At 41.6% G+C, this 20,057-nt stretch overlaps 1 protein-coding gene and 1 long non-coding RNA gene across 2 annotated transcripts; both read right to left on the bottom strand.

Annotated features, from left to right (window-relative positions):
- Positions 1 to 1,245: 1,245 nt before the first annotated feature.
- Positions 1,246 to 10,779, bottom strand: LOC141008163 (sortilin). Its single transcript, XM_073480410.1, has 21 exons — positions 10,531 to 10,779; positions 9,896 to 9,958; positions 9,482 to 9,558; positions 9,301 to 9,397; positions 8,590 to 8,757; positions 8,371 to 8,444; positions 8,124 to 8,170; positions 6,803 to 6,939; positions 6,594 to 6,677; positions 5,403 to 5,463; positions 3,856 to 4,008; positions 3,609 to 3,706; positions 3,424 to 3,523; positions 3,154 to 3,328; positions 2,869 to 3,062; positions 2,182 to 2,374; positions 1,988 to 2,101; positions 1,765 to 1,909; positions 1,579 to 1,685; positions 1,378 to 1,495; positions 1,246 to 1,260 (listed from the first exon to the last, which is right to left on the bottom strand). Exons 1-21 carry the CDS (start codon positions 10,777 to 10,779, stop codon positions 1,246 to 1,248), a joined length of 2,469 nt encoding a protein of 822 aa, XP_073336511.1.
- Positions 10,780 to 16,059: 5,280 nt separating this feature from the next.
- Positions 16,060 to 17,786, bottom strand: LOC141008476 (uncharacterized). Its single transcript, XR_012180072.1, has 2 exons — positions 17,576 to 17,786; positions 16,060 to 16,639 (listed from the first exon to the last, which is right to left on the bottom strand). It is a non-coding gene; the product is annotated as an uncharacterized lncRNA (long non-coding RNA).
- Positions 17,787 to 20,057: the final 2,271 nt, after the last annotated feature.

Raw genomic sequence — 20,057 nt, 5'->3', positions numbered from 1 at the left:
TTTTATTTTTCTTCTTTTTTTTTTTCAATAAATATTTATTTTCAGCCACATTAGTCCACCATAAAAAGGAAAATCACCATTTTCTCAGTTGAATTTAACGAGAAAATTATTTAAAATTGCCAAAACATTCATTAATACAATGATAGGGGAGGGGTTAAGGGTTATTTCAACTTTTATTTAGTTAGTTTTGTGGTTTGTATCATGTATCACTAATACAATTATCACAACAATAAATCACGTTTCTTTGTCATCCACAATAATCCCATTAAACGCTTCTTAAATGTAATATGTTCCAGTTTAGGCTCCCAAAATTATAAAAATACATGACCACATATTAAAAAGTTAACATGTTTCAAAAGCAGATTCACAGAAAAGTTATTATAAACAAGTTAAATCTGACTCTAGTATACTTCTTTTATCATCATCATTGTTATTATAACAATAAATTACATTTTGTCACTTTGTCATCCACAATAATCCAATTAAATGTTTTCTTAAATGTAAAATCTTCCAGTTTACGCTCTCAAAATTATAAATATATGACGACATGTTCTCGATAAAAAAAGAAAATAGAAAAAGTTAACATTCTTTAAAAGCAGATTCACAGAAAACAGTTATTATAAACAAGTTAAATCTGACTCTAGTGAGCAACATGAGACTCAAGTGCCACTTCTAATTCAACAGTATAACACAATGTTATGAGCATTGAAAATTGTGTAAGTAGTAGTGGTGATTTTTTTTTTTCAGGAGTAACACATCCTGTCAGAAAAAACAAAACAAAATAACCTATCTTTGTTCCCCTGACACCGACTTCCTCCTTTTTCTTCTTCTCTGTTTACATCGAAGCAGATTAGAGACGTCACAGCGCCGCCAGCGCCCTCTGGTGGACAGATGCTTTGAAATGTTTATTGGGCATTTAACTTAACCAGAACATACACAGTTTGTTTCTTTTAAAAATGCACATTTTCTGGATTTCTCTCGTTTGTTTTCACATTGGACAGAAAGTAAAAAGGTGCTGCAACACAGAGTAAAAACTAAAATAATAATTAAAAAAAAAAGAAATACTGTACAAAGCAAAGCAATGAAATGAAAGTCAGCTCAATAAATTAATACATTTTCATGCTTGTCGTTCAGATCCTCAGGGTGCTCCGGTCCAAACATCAGGAGATAAGTCCAACAAAGTCTTTTTCAGCACAGCCGCTTCCAATCATGAATCTTTATTACATCCGATAAATGTGTCATGTGTCATTCAATAAGATCCTGTCCAAAAAAAGGGAGAAAAAGTGTCAGTGAGCATGCGGAAATCACACCGTGTGGAAGTTTTTTATGAGCTCACAACGAGGCAAAAATAGTAAAATAGTGCTGAATGCGTCTCACGTCATCTGAGTCCTGCTGGCAGGCCGTGCCGTTGCTGCTGGTGGCGCTTTCGAGATCGACTGTGACGCCGTTCTCATCATCCTGAATCTGGAGGTTGGAGAATCTGTACACTGGTGTCCTGCAGAGGGCGACATTACACCACAAAGATGAGCTGCGGGTGTGTGTGTGATGTATGCAGGTGTACATGTGTGTCCAGCTCACCTGTTCCTGTAAACCACCCTCCTGACGGCGAAGATGGCGGAAATGACGGCTATCAGGACGACGACGCCCGCTCCTGCACACACCAGGATCAGCACCAGCCTCTCACGCTGGAAAACGAGCAGAACCGCCGTTATAAAGCTAAAATCTAGACGCGGACGATTAAATGTGCGCGACAAATCTGCTCACCGGTGTGTCAAAGTCTGTGACCGGAGACAAGGACCTGGCAGGTGGAGCAGGGCTGGTGTTCACGCCGCAGGGCCTGATGACGGTCTGCACGGCGAGCTGAGGACTGAACCCCCCCTCGCACCTGTCGCTCGCCACCTTCCGGTACCTGCAGACGCGGTCAGAAGTGTGTGAGCGTGTACAAGAGGTGTGTTTTCATTTTTAAAGAAGGAGCGACTGTTATTACCCCGCTGTGAGCAGCTCGTCCTCCTCTCCCTCCAGACAGGGCTCCAAGGTTTTGTTCGCGCTGGGTTCTCTCACACACTCGGAGGTGTTCACGTGAGGATAGTAACCGTAGTCGCTGTTGGAGAGGAAACGTTAGGGGCTTCACCAACACGTTCCCATACGAGCCCAACCTCTGATGAAAACTACGTGACGTACCATAAGTAGTCGTCTCTGGTGCACAGGCAGGGGCTTTGCTTCTTGCTCACCGCAAAGCTCTTCCCGTTCCTGCACACGGATTGTTTCTTCAGCCTCCTGTACGTCTCTTTGACACCCAGGACGCAGCCGTTTCTCTCTGAGTCGCCTTCATCTGTAGAGTGAGCCAGCCACTGTTCATAGTCCCGGTCCTTACCTGAGGAAGTAGATGACGAAGAATGAAACTAAAAGATGCTGCAGAGCGATTAAAAGCAGAGTGTTGCCCGAGCAGAAAGAATATTAAAGTCCCTGAAGTATTGGGGCTGCACAGAGTGGGGTCCGAGGGCCAAAGTCGGGCCGCCATTTTGTGCCGAAACCAGATGTTTAAAGCGAAAACGTCATAACAATTAATCTGTTTTTTTGTACGGTTAAAAGCTTTTTAAATATTTATAGGCTCCCTTGTTATTTGTTATGTTCAATTATCTATCTTGGGGTTTTTTTGCCAACTGTCTTCGTCTGTCTTTTGTAAAATGTCATTAAAAAAGAGGAACATGGTGCCAAAGCCTAATTATAAGTTTTAAACACTTATGGAAAGTCCCCGGTCATGGATTATTAAGTTTATGCAAGACGAAACTGCCGCAGGGTTATGACTTAACGCACCAGGTGGCAACTTGTCACATTAAGGCGTTGTATAACAGCATCTTGACTCACACTCTCTTGTAATGAGGCTCTGGAAGTCGATAGTGACGGTCACCCACATGGGCTGGCCGTCTTCTTCGGGCCGGAAGCCCCACACGCTGACGTTCATGGCCTTGGTCCCCGGCTCGGACGCCAAGCCCGCGAAGAAGAAGGGCTGCTCGGTGAAGTTGTACGACTTCCAGCACTGGCCCTCGTCTGTGGAGAACCTGGGGACGAGCAGTTTGCAGCAGGAGCATGAAGCGATGTGGTGCAAAGGACAGAAAAATACAAAGTAGGTACAAAATATCCACTCAGTACTTGATAGTCTTGACTTGTCCTTCACGCTGGGCCTCCACGGCCACGATCAGACCCCCGGAGTCCAGTATGCTGTAGTGGTGAGGACCCCTCAGTGTCCCCCTCCAGTTGTAACCCCCGTCTGAGGAGACAAACACGTCCGGGTGCTGCGACGACGACAGAGAGTCACCCACGGTACCTGGAGGTCATCAGAACACACCTCACGTTAGATTTAAGACTGTTTAAAGCTGCAAAATGTTGAAAATAAATATGGGTGCATTGCTGATCAATCACCGTGAGCGATAACCAGTCCAATAGCCGTCGGTTCGGACAGAGCCAGCATGGGGACGATGCGGTTGTTGCGACTGTGCTCTCCGTGAATATGAAGGTTGCACTGAGGAGAAAACACACAGACGTAATGTTTAAGCGTCGATCTCCTAGATTATGACGTAAATATGCCGACCGGGACTAGAACCCACCCTCTGGACCTGCTCGCCACAGTCCACGTTCTCAGGTCTGTTGAGTTGCCTCCACGTCCCTCCTCTGTTAAAGGAAATGACGGATCTTATACGTCCATCTGCAACAAAACACGCCATTTATTCATCAAATAACAGCAGTTACAGTAGTAGGAGAAGTATTCAGATCCTTTAAGTTATCGTTACCAAAATAAAAGCACTAATTCAAAGTCATTTAAATGCATCAGTATGCACAGGTTGGGAACCCTACCGTCGTCCAGCTTGTTAGTGAGGTAGACTCCTCTCAGTGACGTTATGTTGGTGAAGTCGCTCTTCCTGTGCCCGTCAAACAGGTGGCGCTCCAGTGATTTGGAGAACAGGATGCCGCGGTCGTCCGACGTGTACATGGTCCCGAAGAAGGTGTCTGCGGTGAAACAGAACGAAAGCAAGAATAAGACGCATGATTACTCTCCTCATGTCACAGCTGAATGAAGTCAGCAGATATTAACAGTGATATCTCAGTGTAGATCACTTGTTATGTCTATTTCATGTTAGCGGCAGACCACATTACTTCCTGGTGCAAAGAGGATGTAGCTACTCAAGTTTTCTTCCTTTTATTCCACAAAACCGCTACAGAAAGTGATGTCGCTTTTTAGTCTTGCCATCCTTTCATCAGCTGCTGGTGCTACGATCTAAAAGAGGTTTCGTTTCAGCAGATTTTTCTAAAGAAATCAAATAGACACACTGGCACAGGCTGTAAGGCTTACAGCTGCAGCTGACAGTTATTTTCAATGTTGATCAATCTGCAGAATATTTTCTCAGTTAACTCATAAGATTTGTCTTGAAAACGTCGATCAGGGGTTCCCAGAGCTCACGATGACGCCCTCAAATGTCTTGTTTTGTCTGTAAACCGGAGATATTCAGTTTACTGTCACAGAGGAGCGCAAAGAAAATGTACGTTTTTGCATTTAAGAAGCTGGAAACGTCAAATTTTGACATTTGTTGTTGAAAAGCGACTCAATATCGCGATCACAACTGATCTTTGCGGCTCCCCCGACGTCGAACACGACACGTGTCATCACCTTGAAAGAGCAAATGGGCGCCTGGGAACAGCTGACGCAAACCTTTAAACATCAGCATCACAACAACAAGTCATCATCAATCATATTTTAACTGCGCGAAGCTCGCGCACGTGTCAGCTAAAGCCACGAAGGACGAGCCTCAGCCGAGGGAGGCGATGGACGCCTTTTCCAGTGTGTGTATACGTGTGTGTGTGTGTGTGTGTGCTTGTGTTACACCCTGATCCCAAGATACGTTTGTCAGCTTTTGCAGTGTAAACTAAATCTCCCTCCCTCCAGCCAACAAAAGATAAAGCCCCCTCTACCCCCATACCTCCTCTGTTTATCTCATCAGTACAAAAGTCCCATCGGCTCGGCCCCATGCGGCGCTAACTGGAGCACTTGACAGTGAAACGGACTTACAATAATAACGTGAAACAGAAATAAGTGTGAATGAGAAAGAGAGAAAAGCGCGATGGGGGGGAGGGGAGGAAGAAAGGAACAAAGCCTGGACAGCTGAACTCGCATGCACAAACACACACTCGCTCTGATGGAGTGATTTGTCAGCAACGCCAAGAACTTGTGAAACCAGTCCGGCCTTTTTTCGCCGTTGAGCTTTTCCATTACAACAAAAAGCGGCTGAGAGAGGCTATAAATTCTCTCATGCCGTCCTCACAACATTTTTGCGAATATGTGTCAAGCACGTTTGTGGTTTTCTTCCTTCAAGGTGGTGTGTGAATGTTTTTTGTCTGTCCGTTACCTCCTGGGTTGTCCACGTGCATGAAGAGCATATCTTCATCTCCATCCAGGATGGAGTAGAACTGTAAACACACACACACACACACACACGATGAGAGACGACATGCGGGTGAGAAATCTGCAAATAAAAAACAGCTTTGTGATGACTAGTTTAATCTTCGGCGTAAGCGTCGTCTAATCGCCGTGAGAGAGTGTGTGTGTGTTTGTGCTGTCAGCAAGATGTAGTGGGCGTGTGTGCGTGTGTGTGGGTGTTAAGACAGACCAGATGTGTGTTGGGTTGGTGTCGAAAAAAAGGAAATGTTGCCATTGTTTGGTTTTTCTTGAGAAAACTGACTAAAGCACGTGTGATAACTGAAGGACTCGTCAGGGGAGTTTAAAACTTTCCAGACTCCGGGTCAAAGTGTGAGAGAAATGTGTCACAGAGGAGATAATTATACTAACACTTCCTGTGGCAGGGCTGGGTGTTGTTTACTACCAGTGCCAAAAACCTGATGCTAGACAGAGAAACGTCACAAAGGAGATAATTATACGAACATCTCCTGCGGTAGGGCAGGGCGTTGTTTTACTACCAGTGAAAACGCCTGGTACAAAAGGGAGAGCGTTCTGAAATAATGAGTGGTAATTAACCAGAATAGTCTAAACATGTAGATAGAAATCAGGAACTATGTGATTAAAGAGGAATAAGGAAACAAGAACAAGTAACACAGATATGCAATATCAGCTTTTGGTGCTTTGCAACACTTGAAACTTTGTGATTTTAAGAAATATTGTGGCAAACAGATTACAAGGAACTGCTTATGAAACAGTCTCAATTTAATACAGATGCCTCTGCATGACTTACATAAGCAAACGAGCATCAGCAGGAAGACTGGTTATTTCTATGTAGTTGTTATTAGCGACTCGGAGCTCAGACGTGCCCTTAACGACTCCGTAGGGACACTCCCACACAGAGTTTAAAAGCCTGCAACTCCACCTACAGTTGGTTATAACTGAAGAAGCCTCTTGGATGAGAGGTGAGACGTCTTCAAGAAACTGAAACACGTCCAGTTGCCTACGATACAGCGCTCAAAAACGAGCTAAAGGAACCTATCAGTACCTTGAAAAGTCATTTCTAAGGCTCAAGGATCCATATACTTTACGCAACCATCAAATAAAACCAAAGCTCTCATCTCTCTCAGTATTTGATTCTCACCTGCTCAGTGGAGGCAGAAGGCAGCAGCGCCTGACTGAAGGTGTCTCCTTGGTCCGATGAGAAGTACATGACACGAGGGGATCCCTGGGAGCAACACAATGCATCACTGTGTCAGCACTTAGCATGCTTTAATGTGATTTGACTGCTTGCGAGTACATCGTGTCATCTAGATACTCGTCGTCTCGAGGCTTTGCGTTCGTGCATCTTACCGGATCTTCCATCACGGAGAAGAAGAGAAAGGCTCCGATGTAGCCGAAGCTGAAGATGTCCTCGTGGATGGTGGTGAAGGTCTTCCCCAGATCTTTTGTCCTCTTCAGCACTAAATCGCCCCGCTCCTCGGCATCAACTGTGCAGACAAGAATGAGTCATCACACGGGCTAATAACGAGCTGGCACAGCTTCAAAGAAAACATCACTTTCCCTCACCAGGTTCAAAGGCTGAGAAGGGGAAGTTCTGGGAAGTAGCTTGGTACTTTTGGAGGGGAACTGTTTCCTCATCCGGACCGAGGGCCTAACAATAGACGGTGTCACGTGCTGTACAGATTGTTCAGACCTCGGAGGTAAATTTGGGATTTTTATGGCTGACAATTAAAATTATTTTGAGCTGATTCTTGAACTAGCAGCTTTTAAAGATGCTCTATGTAACGTTTTTTGTGACAGTTTTGGTTACACCGTCCTATATTTTGATTTTTTTGTTCTCACCTCACCATAAGTCAAAATACAAGCCCGTTTTGCTCTCGTGTTTATGAAGTAAAATGTAAACATATGGCTTTAAAGTAGATCTAAACCTAATGTTAGCTCTTCTCTGTATCAAGAGCTCTGTCTGTTAATCGGCCAGTAAAAAAAAAGCTGCGTAGCACACCTTTAAAGAAGCTCACATACAACAATTGAAAAGCGAGAGATTGAGTCTGTGAACACGTTCAGACAGCAGAACGAAGCCTATTCACTAATGTTAAAAAAAAATATCAATTCATTTTATTTTTCCACAAAATCTTTCAGTTCAAGTGCTTTTCTATTGCAAAAACTTTCAAGACTTACTTTTTTTTTTGCCCTAAAATTCACAAACTTTCAAGGGTCTCAAGGATGGAAGCAGTGGGAATCCTGGGTGTCCAAAAATGAGGGGCAACACCCTTTAACTTTCATTTTTTCCATGTGTGATGAATACAACTAAAGCCCACTATTAACTGCCAATGAATCCCCACAAAATATCTTGTTATTGCTTGCATTTTTTTATCAAACTGACTTTTTATTGTACTTTTTAAACTGTTTTTTATGCTGCTTTAAGGATTTATCGGACAATAAAGATCTAAAGTGACAAACAACAGTACAATGGTCTACGTAACTGCACTTAAATGCCATATTTATCTTTTTCTTAATACTTTTTAAACAGGAAACAAATCAATATTACATATAAACATCTGTATTACAGTCTGTCTGGGTTCTGAGGATTGTGTTTAAATGAGATCAAATCACCGGTCACAACTTTCTTACACTCTTTGGCACAGTAAGTGTATGTCCCTCAGAGTCTTACCTGTGTCTACTCGACTGTAGCTGAAGAACAGATTGATGCCGGCCCCCCTGATGGAAAGAGGAAGTTGAAAAAGTCTCACAAACACCAAACATGTCACAACAATTTCCATGAACACACTTCATGTTGAAAGCAATTTGCTACATATTTGAGTAAAACTGTAATATTGTATATCCGGTTCATTTAACATGTGTTTCCATTCAGCCACACTGGGATTTGGTGTGTGGTTTTGTTTCCTGTTTATCCTCACCATGAGAAAGAATGCACTCCATCATGAACTTTTGTCCACTTGGCGCCAAAGTCCAGAGAGAGCCACAGACCGCCCTGCAAGTCAGGAGGGAACAGAGGAGTGTTTACCTTTACTTTAAGGTGTGTGCTTGATGTGTATTAATGCTACACCGAGGGAAGTTTCAGGAGAGAGAAACAACATTTAAAGGGCAGAATGAAGGCGGTCAGCTGTGTGACTCACATCGATGCTGAGGGCCACGAGGTAGTCGGGGTTGAGGAAGTGGTAGGTGATTGGCTGAGCCAGGTGGAAGGGCAGCTGGATGAACTTGAAGGTGGCGCCGGCATCCGTGGAGGTGAAGATGATCCCGCCTGCGTTGTCCACCACCGGTACGTCCGCTGTCAATATCACCTGTCAGTTAAAGGCGCAATGTGTAAGAATTGGCCCCATATCGAGAGAACTAGCTAGCTCAGTTAGCCATGCAGTTAGTGGTCTGGAATGGGAGCTCGAAGCTTTGGACCGGCACAGTCTGGGGCTAGCTGGTTAGCATGCTAACTTCAATAGATATCTCCGCAACAGAATAAATAGACGTCATAACATCAAAACAGTTGAACATAATACTGCGTAGTTACTGAACAGACTCATTAATTACTAATTAGTTAATCATTACCTACTCGTATTGTGTAGCTTCAAGGAAATTGAAACAAAATGCTAAGAAGCACATAGACTCATTAATTACTTATTAATGAATCATTAGTTACTCTTTTTGTGTCCCTCAAGTGAAACATATTACTGAGTAGTTACCCAGTAAACTAGTTAATTACTAATTAACTAGTTTACTGGGTAACACTGATGCGAGATGTCTTCACACTTTCGTGAGCCAACATCACACGATCCTCCCCGTGTAACACAGTTCCCCAACTGAAACTCTTGACTGGCCGGCTGTCAACTCACAGAGCTGCCCGGTCCAACACTGACTCCAAACTCCTCCTTTATGAAGGTGTTGTTGATCCGTTGGGAGATGTCATGGAAGGATTTTCCATAATCCGTACTGATGACAGAAAGAAAGTGCAGTTTTTTAGTGCGTGTTGGGCGCGTTGCTCATGTTACGCTGCTTTCTCAGATACTAACTCACCTTCGATAAAGCCGTGAGGAGCCTCCCTCGAGGAAAGTATCTATTGGAGCGCTGAATGTTGAGAGCACAAGGACGACCTAGGAAACGTTGTGAAAAAGTTTGACACGATGAGAGATATATGAATCTGAGTCCTTATTTATGATTTAGAAAGTTAAAAACATGATATCTTATGAAATAAAAAGCAAAAATGTAAAATAAATTGTTGGTTCCAGCATCTTTAATATGACAGTTTCTTGCTTTTCTTTGTCATTCATGCCAGTAAATGAAGAGTCCTTTTGTTTTTGGACAGTTGGTTGGACCAAAAAGAAGAAATCTGAATACGTCACTGTGGACTCATATATATAAAAATATTAAAAATCATATATTTCAGGCTAAAAAACAGTTGCGATACAGTAAAAATACTGAGATACTCACTCCTGTACCATCGCCGACCCACGTGAGGATCACATAGGAGCCGTCGTCGCCGTTAAACCCTGTCTAGGTGAAAGAGAGAAGAGATACTCACACATGTGACAGAATCACTTCTTAAAGTTAAAAAACAAAACTAATTAAAGGAGCAGTATGTAGTTTTGGGGAAGAAACTTTAATCAGAGGAGATAGATCTTCATTGACGGATGTTTTAAGCATAAACAAACTCTCTTTGTTGTCTCGACTGAATAAACTGAATAAACAAACTGACCTTAAAGGACAATTTCATGCTGTTTTACTTTGTTTATACGTGGCGGACCCTGCCACCATTTCTGAGAACAGCTTGTTTAATCAGCTACGGAATAAATAAATATGTCTGAGTTTGTATTATTACCTCATTCATATTGTGAGTAAACTACACACTGCCCCTTTAAACTGCATGAATCATTTTTCATCATTTCTTTCGTTTGTTTATTGTGACTTTAAATAAACATCCTGGAAACTATGCAACAAAGCAAATAAAGCAAGAAAACACATGACATCTATGAGTTCAGAGATTAATTTCTCATGTTAAATGAAAACATCAAACGTCTCCTGCAAACCCTGCCCCAAGTGCCACACACACCTCAAACACACCTCACCTCATGCGTGTTGTCATCCAGGACCTTGTGCTCGACGGGGGTGAGAGGGGTCCGGCAGGAGGCGAAGGGAGGACCGTGAGAGGGCCTGAAGGCGCCGCTGGTGTCCCTCCTGGGGCGTGTGCGCTCCTGGCCCTGGCTCTCATCCTGCTGAGTGCGGTGGAAAGTCACCGTCCTCCCCCCGCGGCTGCTGCCTTCAGCACCCAGGAGAAGGGCGCACACCCCACCCAGGACCACGAGTCTCCAGATCATATCCGATGCGAGAAAATGAGGGGGACTTCACTCATTAAAAAAAAAAGTGCCAGTGACCGAAATGCCTGCCAATACTGACTCTCTTATTAGTGTTGCGCTGTAAAGCAAGCAAGTGGGGGGTGGGACGTGCTTGGACGGGTCATTAACATAAAAAGTGCTGCGTGAGGAGGGGTGCGTCCTCCCGCCAGCAGGTGCTCTCTGCCCGCATCCAGGTGACCTGAGCTGCTGGGAGGACTCAACATTCCCAGTGTGTTTGATGGGAACGCACCTTGTGGCCAGCTGCAACCAGTGCAAGTGAGGAAAAGCGAAGGTTAATTTGTGATGCGTTCGATGTCGTCAGGAAATATTGGAATTGCGAAAGACAAGTGCAAAATGGGAAGTCGATGCGTGCTCTGAAAAATGGAGGGAGGCGTGAATGCAGCACAACAGAAAGGTTTTCCCACCTTGTTTTTATTTGCAGTGGGCTCAACTGAACACAAGAGGACGTCGTGCAAAAAGAAAAGGCAGTTGCAATACCGGTAACACTTTACAACAAGATGCACAAAATATGTGAGGAGCTGCTAAGTAACGAGTGAGGAATGAATCGGGAACTACTTGATAATTAATGAGTCTTTAATGAGCATAATCTAAATACCAGTGAATCAACATACTGACCACTTTGTTATTAATAAGTTGTTCCTGTTTATGAACCAGACACAGAGTCGCACAAACCAGTAACGACTCATTAATTACTAATTACTGAATCATTAGTTACTGTTTTTGTGCCCCTGAAGTAAAGTGAAACATAATACCGAGTAGTTACTCATTAAATACTAATTACTTAATCATGACTTACTCTTTTTGTGCAGCCCCAAGTAAAAGTGAAGCATACTGCTAAGTAGTCACCATGTAGACTCATTAATTACTTGTTACTGAGTCATTAGTTACTTTTCATTGCGTACGTTCAACTAAAGTGAAGCAATACTGAGTAGTTACCAAGGAGACTCTTTAAATACTAATTACCTAACCTTTAGTTAATCCTCTTGTGTACCTTCAAGTAAAGTGAAACTTAACACTGAGTAGTTACCATGTGCACTTGTTAATTACTAATTACCTAAGCATTAGCTACTCTTGTGCCACCTTCAAGTAAAGTTAATACATTGAAGGTGGCATAAAATAACGACTAAAAGTTCAGTAATTAGTAATTAATGAGTCGACTTAGTCACTACTCAGTATTATGTTTCACTTCATGGGGCACAAAAAGTAATTAGTAATTAATGAGTCGTTACTAGTTTGTGGTTAATAGTTAATCAGGAACAAATCATTAAGAAAATCACTGGTTTTGACTGGAGTCATTAATGGAGCATCTTCATATACTATACAGTCCTTTAATCACAGTTATCCAAGGATTACTCATTAACAATTTTTTAATCGTCAAGTAGTTCCAGTATCGTTCCTCACGAATTTCTTAGTAACTCACTCACATTTTTGTTTGAAAGTGTTACCGTGAAAAAGGACAGAAAGAAGAAAAAGATAGCTTCAAATGTGTGTTTGAAGCCAAATCTTATGAAGACATGTGAGAACACAGCAGACAGCACTAGAAGCTGTGTCTCAGAGGAAGCGCAGCTGTTTTCCCCCGGGCTCATCTGGATATCCAGCCATTATTTTTACCCTGCTACCACAGAAAATTATTCAACTTCTAGTTGAGCATTTGTCTACTAACAGTTTAAGTATGAGTGCCAGAATACAATACTGTGTGTTGAAAGATATAATAAACTGTTTTTATAGAGCAAAAGTAGGATGAAGAGGACAATCCAGCAAGAAACATTCACTTCACATTCATAGTTTCAACCCCATAAACTAGAAGGAGGTTTTGTTTGTCCTTTATACATTTTAATCTTATCCAGATGTTTAATTTCCAAAACAATACACGAGATCCAATTAGAGACAAAAGCATGTAATTATAGCTTTTTTTTGTTTTATCCGTTACATGCTGGTTGGAGGAAGGGAAACCGCACATAAGAAAAGTACTACTTTGTGAGAACTGGAGCATTACGTCAAAACATCAAACATAATGACCTTGTTATGACTCGCCTCATATGACTTGTCTGTTGCCGTGTGGGTGTGTGTACGTGCAAATCTCACCACTGTAACCACAAAGCAAGCGGGTACGCTTCCTCTTTACCTTTGGGGCAGAGGGATGTGCTGTTAGCTCTAGCTGCCGTTAGCTCAGTTAGCCATGCAGCTAGTAGTCTTATTAGCTTACTCTGCCTGGACTGAGAGCTCGAAGCCCCAGGAGAGAGTGTTAGTATTTACACCGCTTGCACAAGATCTATGGACCACTGGTAGGAGGAGGTTTTCAGGACTGGGGCGGAGTGACCCAGCGGGGAATGTGAGCGAGGATCGTCACCGATATGGTCCAAAAACAGGACAGGAGAGGCGGGGAAGCAGGAGACGAACGAGAAGGAGATCAGGCATTAGTCAGCACCCGCCTCTGGCAGGGTCAATCACAGGTTGCCAGGAGTCAAACCTAACAAGAAAACAAACCTCTGAGTTGTTAGACTGAAGGCACGCTACTGTGATTCACGATCACCTTTTGAGGGACAAAGCGGCAAAACAAGACAGGACCCGTGGGCCGACGCTAGCTGGTTAGCACGTCAACTTCAGCAGATATCTCTGCAACGCAAAACACAGACGTCTTTAACATAACGTCAAAGGTGTTATGTTAATTTTTGGATGTTTTAAACAAAATCTCTTACACATTGCACCTTTAAGGGCATGAAAACTCCACAACAGGCCTACTGACCCAAAGCCCTGACTATCACGGGCCAAACTAATAAATACTCAATCCCACACTTCTCATAATACACTCAATTTGTAACATATGGCTTTCCAGAAACAGGCCCATGAAATAATGTTATAGTGGTCATATGTAACTGATTTGGAAGGCGCTGACAAAAACTGCCTTCCTGCCAACAGGGGCTCTGGATTGGAAAATCGCTTATATGTTCTGGAAACACAGCTCGGCTTTGAGACCAGAACTGGAGACACACATTCAACAAATGAATGAGGAACGATCTCCAACGGAATGGCTGCTGTTTCGGGTCACGCAAGGCCCAGGTGTGTCCCACACCACTGACTAAAACCTCCCCGCAGCCCTGGAGAGACAAAACGCTGAGCGTAAGTAGGTCAAACCAGGCAGACGGACTTAACAAAAGGCGGATGTTGTCATTTAGTTGAGAATACATGTTGCTATATACACACCGATAAGATGAAGCAACATTAGCATTCGTCTGAGTCATGTTTCTGGCCATGTGATGATAAAAAAAAAAAAGGGGAAATCACAAATCACTTTGCTGATTTAAAGCGACAGCTTCAAAGACAAACTGGCACGCACACCAGCAAGGAAGCAGATCAGGATCTGTTTGGTTCAGTGCACATTCTGACTCCTCGATTACAGTCTTCAATGAGCGTTTCTAGTAAATGACAGATTTCTGGATCAAGACTGTGTTAGCAGGGTTGTGGTCAGTGTCAATAATGATTCATAGTTCAGCTTAAAGATGGTGTGCGCACAAATACTTAACACCTCCACAGTATCTGATGAGCGCACACACACAGTTCAGTCCCTTTCTGACCAGTTTTCGTCCTAACTAACTCATGGGAAATGAATCAGAGTCCGATGAGAACAGTGAGACCGAACCGCACAGTAACTGAGCCAAAATAAATACACAATTGTCTAAGAGCAGGTGTCTCTTATAACCAGTCATTCGCAGAGGGAAGGATCAATCCTCGCCTCAGGTGTATTCATGGTTTTTCTCTCTTATATGTTAAGAGTTGTATTCTTGTATTCTCCCATGGAGCTCGGGCTGTGTTGGGACCCGTCGCTCATGTGGGTTTGTGAATGGCACCGAGACACTGCAGTGATATCTGTCGATCAGTACAAATAATTCTTGGTTAGCTTTACTTCTGAACAGTTGCCTGTTTTTAACAAGTTCTTACTTGTCTAAGTGGTTGCCTCTTTTAAAGTTAAAACAAGAAGGAGTATTATTTTGACAACATGACATGCTGACATACTCTGTCTGGTTCTGCTCCACCTCAGGACACGTCTTTGGCAATTCTGCAAAGCTCTGTTTTTATCCTTTAAGCTCTTTAATCTGCTCAAGTTGTTTTAGTATTTCTGGGTACATTTCCAGTTCATTTCATATTTGTGAGTATGGAAGCCCATTTGTGCCAGTTTAAGAACAAAATGGATGAAAACTGATTTTTTTAAAAAGAAAATTCCCATGGTAAGTCATAAATATGAGATAAAAGTCAGTTGTGGAAAAGAAAAAATTATAAATTTGACTTTTTAATCTCAAAATTATGACTTTCCATCCCATAATTTAGACATTTTATCTCATAATTTAGACATTTATCTCATCATTTAGACTTTTATCTCATCATTTAGATGTTTATCTCATAATCTAGATGTTTAATCTCATAATTTAGACATTTTATCTCATCATTATGACTTTTATCTCATAATTTAGACATTTTATCTCATCATTATGACTTTTATCTCATAATCTAGATGTTTAATCTCATAATTTGGACATTTTATCTCAAAATTTAGACATTTTATCTCATAATTTAGACATTTATCTCATCATTTAGACATTTTATCTCATAATTTAGACATTTCATCTCATAATTTAGACGTTTATCTCATAATCTAGATGTTTAATCTCATAATTTAGACATTTATCTCATCATTTAGACATTTTAGACGTTTTATCTCATAATTTAGACATTATCTAACAATTTAGACGTTTATCTCATAATTTAGACATTTATCTCCTAATCTAGATGTTTAATCTCATAATTTAGACATTTATCTCATCATTTAAACGTTTTATCTCATAATTTATATTTTATCACACATTTTATCTCATCATGACATTTATCTCATAATTTATACGTTTAATCTCATAATCTAGATGTTTAATCTCATCATTTAGACGTTTTATCTCATAATTTAGACATTTAGCTCATAATCTAGACATTTATCTCATCATTATGACTTTAATTACTTTTTTCTGTACGTTTGGCTTTATCTCATAATCTTATTTAACAATTTTGACATCTCAGAATTTTTTCATAATAAACCTTTAATTTCATAATGATGACTTAATTTCTCTCATTATTATGACAGTATGACCACGGCAATATTTTTGGTTTTCATCCATTTCTTTTTACTGGCTTCCATCAGTAAACTTTCCAGTAAGCGGGCAGCTTCTTCGTTTGTATTAAGAGGCTTCAGTATACTCGTTACAACACATAATTCAGTTTATTACAAAAAAATAAAACGAACAATGAAACACACATATCGACCTGACGAAACCCACAACATTCCCAATTTCTAGTGCAAAACATAGTTCAACAGTGGGGTCAGGTTTGTAGTTGCTTCAAAACACAGACTTGCTGCTACAGTGTTTGACAGCACACAGCGACATGGCGAGGGATTATCCAAATTCAAGTGTCAGTGCAATCATTGAGTCTCATTGTCTGTTCTTCCATTGCTACAGTATCCAGCATGCCACAACACCCAGCACGTCCATCCAGCTGCCATTGTTTTTTTTTGCAAAATTGTGACCAAAGATGTCCTCATGAGCCGATGTGTTTAGTCACCGTCGATCCTCTCCCGTGACTCGTCGATGAGGCCTTCCTCTGCGTCTTTGTCTGGTGGCTCAGCTCCGTGGTGTAGCGATGGTCCTGGTGGTACATCAGACCACCAACGGAGTCTGCTAATCCAAAGAGGACTGCGAGGACGCTCAGCGCCGTCCCAATGAAATATATCTTCAGGACTGCTGCCACCATGGCTCCTGTGGTGAGGGACAACTGGCTGCAAGAGACAAAGACAGTTAAACAGATTAATGACAATTCAAGTATTTGGTATTATGGTGATTTTTGGAAGCTTTTAACCTCCAGTTAGATATTCACATTTTTACTAATAGTCCTCAGAGCGAAGTCGATTAACTGATTCCTGTATATTAAGTCATTTTTCAAGCAAAAATCTCCAATATTTCCTTGTTTCTTCTTCCTAAATTTAAGGATTTGCTTTTTCTTCATCATATCTGACAGTAAATGAAGACTCTTTGGGTTTTCGGACTGTTGGTTGGACATAAGAAGCAATATGAAGACGTCACTTTGGGTTCTGGGAAACTGTGAATCATGAAAATAATCGTTGCAGCCCCTCATACATGCACAAATACAATATTTTTTGGACAGTTTTAAACATTTACACCACATGCACATGCTAGATGATCTATTGCAGAGCACAGTGCATTTCAGTTGGTAGTGGATTTCGCAGAAATGACTCGTGTGAGGAGAAAACTAGTCTCCAAGGAAGCTCTCACTGTTTGTCACATCAACAGGAAGAAGCCAGCTAATGTTGCATTCACGGGCTGTTGGACATATCGATTTTTAATCATTAATCACCCAAAAATTGACTTTAATCTAACTGAAAATGTTTGAATAATCCCACTGTTGCGGACATAACAGCCAGTAAACACCACAGTTGTCACAGCAGCTACTGTTAGCCACTGTTATCTTGTTATCCAACTTCTGCAAATTTACTGCGCGGATAAAATCCGACTTTAAAACTGATAAAGCTCGAATGCAGGCGCTTAAAGACACGAGCTTGAAGGCAGCAGCGGGAGCCACATGGCTTTGGATACGAAGAAGTCCACATGGCTGTTAATAAGATTTAATCTTGGCTTGTCATTCTTCAACAAGACTCAAAACAAGAGCAGCGTAAGTCGTTTGTACGACGACTCACCAACTCAGCCGAGGTGCGATGTCTCTGCGTGTTTCTCTCGTCGTGGAGGCTGAAGTCGCTCCGAGCAACAAAACCTCAAACAAATCCGCTGATAATCGTCGGTGAGTAGTTATTTTTCCTCTTGTTGTGAGCTCAGAAAGTCCTCATGTCACTGGAGCTGACACCAGGCTGCTGTGTGTGTCTGCCTCCGTGCTGCTGCTGCTGCTGCTGTGTGAGCCGTGTATGAAACTGGGCTTATTATAATGACTCTGTGACATCATCATGTAGCAGCAGCTTCCTCTTCTTCAGTTTGTAGAGAGTTCAGGGGTTTCCCATGGCTTCATGTCTGTTTTTCTATTTATCTATTATATTGAATTGGGTTTTTTTTATATGTCTTGTCAGGAATAAACTCATAGTGTGTGCTATTTTTTCTCTTTTTACTGTATTATTGTCAGAGTTAAGGTGAGGAAACCTTGGAAAAAGTTAAATCCACCTATAACCCTCTTTAAAATGTTGTAATTATTTGAAGCTTGGACGTGTGTGTGTGTGTGTGTGTGTGTGTGTGTGTGTGTGTGTTAAAATTGAGAAAAAGTCGGTTGTCAATATCTTACTTTTAAAGGTGTTATTGATAGCATTCAGCCACTACATGCTAACGCAAGCTAGCAAATGTTGAAGTTGCTAACACCAGCTAGTAATGGTTAATGTTTCTTACGCTAACTACATTGTCTATTGTAGAAATGTTCACCATCTTAGTCTAGCTGTCAGCATGTTAACATTAGCTAATTCACACTTAAAAGTAAAGCTGACACTACTGGGAATGTTATTTGGTTTAGCTGTGTTAGCATTAGCTAATCAGCACTAAACACAAAGTAAAGCTGACACTACTGGGAATGTTTTTTTCTTTAGCTGTGTTAGCATTAGCTAATCAGCACTAAACACAAAGTAAAGCTGACACTACTGGGAATGTAACTTGGTTTATAAGTTACTAACACTAGCTAGTAAAGGTTGGTGTTGCTAACGCTAACTATCTAGCTACGCTAACTATCTAGCTACAGTAACTAGCTAACATTTGTGCAGTACAGTATACTTGGCACATTGTCTATTGTATAAATGTTCACCATCTTAGTCTAGCTGTCTTAGCATGTTAACATTAGCTACTTCACACTAAAAAGTAAAGCTGACACTACTGGGAATCTTATTTGGTTTGGCTGTGTTAGCATGTTAGCATGGTGATGTAATTTGTTCTGGTTTAGTCGGAAACCACATTTTTGGTGAAGTGAGCTCTTTGAACTGATAATGGAAAGTTTTTCGTGTGTTTACAGCTGTTGAACAGAGATAAAAATTATTTAATCTTGCAGCTCTTGGAGACTTTCCAAAGTTTCTTGCACTGAATGACTCAAGTTCTGATCATCAAATGAGTCATTTCCAAGTGGGCTGTGATGCTCAAAAAAATGTATGAACTGTTCTACAGCTGTTTCTTCGACAATGTAAGGTTAGGTGACCTTCTAATTGCAGAGTTTGGCTACTATGAAAGTTGGCTTTCAGATCCTGGCACTCTTCCTGTGGGCTTGATAACACATCCCAGAACCTGCCAGAACTGTCAGTGGTTGGGTTGCTTTGTGGGTAATGTAGAAGCCAGGGTTTATCCAAGGAGGAAGCATCCTTTGTTAAACTGTCCATCATGAGTTTGACAATGTCATAAGAGTGCAACAAATGTTAGCAGGAGTCATCCTCTGGGGACAATGACCGTCTGTACAAACTTGGTTTGCTGTTGGTATTTGGACAATAATAGAGCTCCTGTTGTTTTGCAGTTTAATTTAGAGTTTGATCTCAGTGTTTTAGAGGACTTAGACCTTAACAGAAACTCTAGTTCATCTGGAAACCAAAGTGAGATGATCTCTCCATAATTACATGTTCTCACTTCCTTATCTTAGATTTTGTTTCAACGGTTGAATGCACATTTGAAGTAAAGTTGACGGGTTGCGCAACAAGTCTGACGTACAGTATGTTCTCAGTGACTCACAGTGAAACAGTGAGCTGGCATTAAGATAGTAAATCTATTCATTTTTTGCGTTTTTGTATCACTCACGCCTACCTCACTGGGCTCGCTCGGACCTGTTCCTATCCCACCACGTTGCATAAACTTGTTAAAATGTCTTTGGTCTCTTGCCAGAAAAAGTAATGTATTCAGTGTAACCACATGCCAGAGCGGAGATTCCAGACTTTCCTCATGGAAAATTCCCCACCGAGGAAAATGAGCTGAGCAAAATAGCTGCGCTGTTCGTTTTCAAATGCCAGTGATAATTTCAGTTCCCCCGAGCCTTGGCATAGCTCTTGAGGAAATTCCAATACGAGAAAGCAACTAGTAGAGATCGCCAGAAGGATAATTGCACACATATAAGACTGACTTTTACTCAGCACCGAACATTACATGTGTTCTGCCTTTAAAAAACTGGGCCGTGGTTTAAACTTTCACTGCAAAATTCCTGTAAATGAGTCAAAA

This window comes from Pagrus major, chromosome 14 (genome assembly GCF_040436345.1).
Source record: "Pagrus major chromosome 14, Pma_NU_1.0".
NCBI classification, from domain to species: domain Eukaryota; kingdom Metazoa; phylum Chordata; class Actinopteri; order Spariformes; family Sparidae; genus Pagrus; species Pagrus major.
This window is presented reverse-complemented; position numbering and strand designations above follow the sequence as displayed.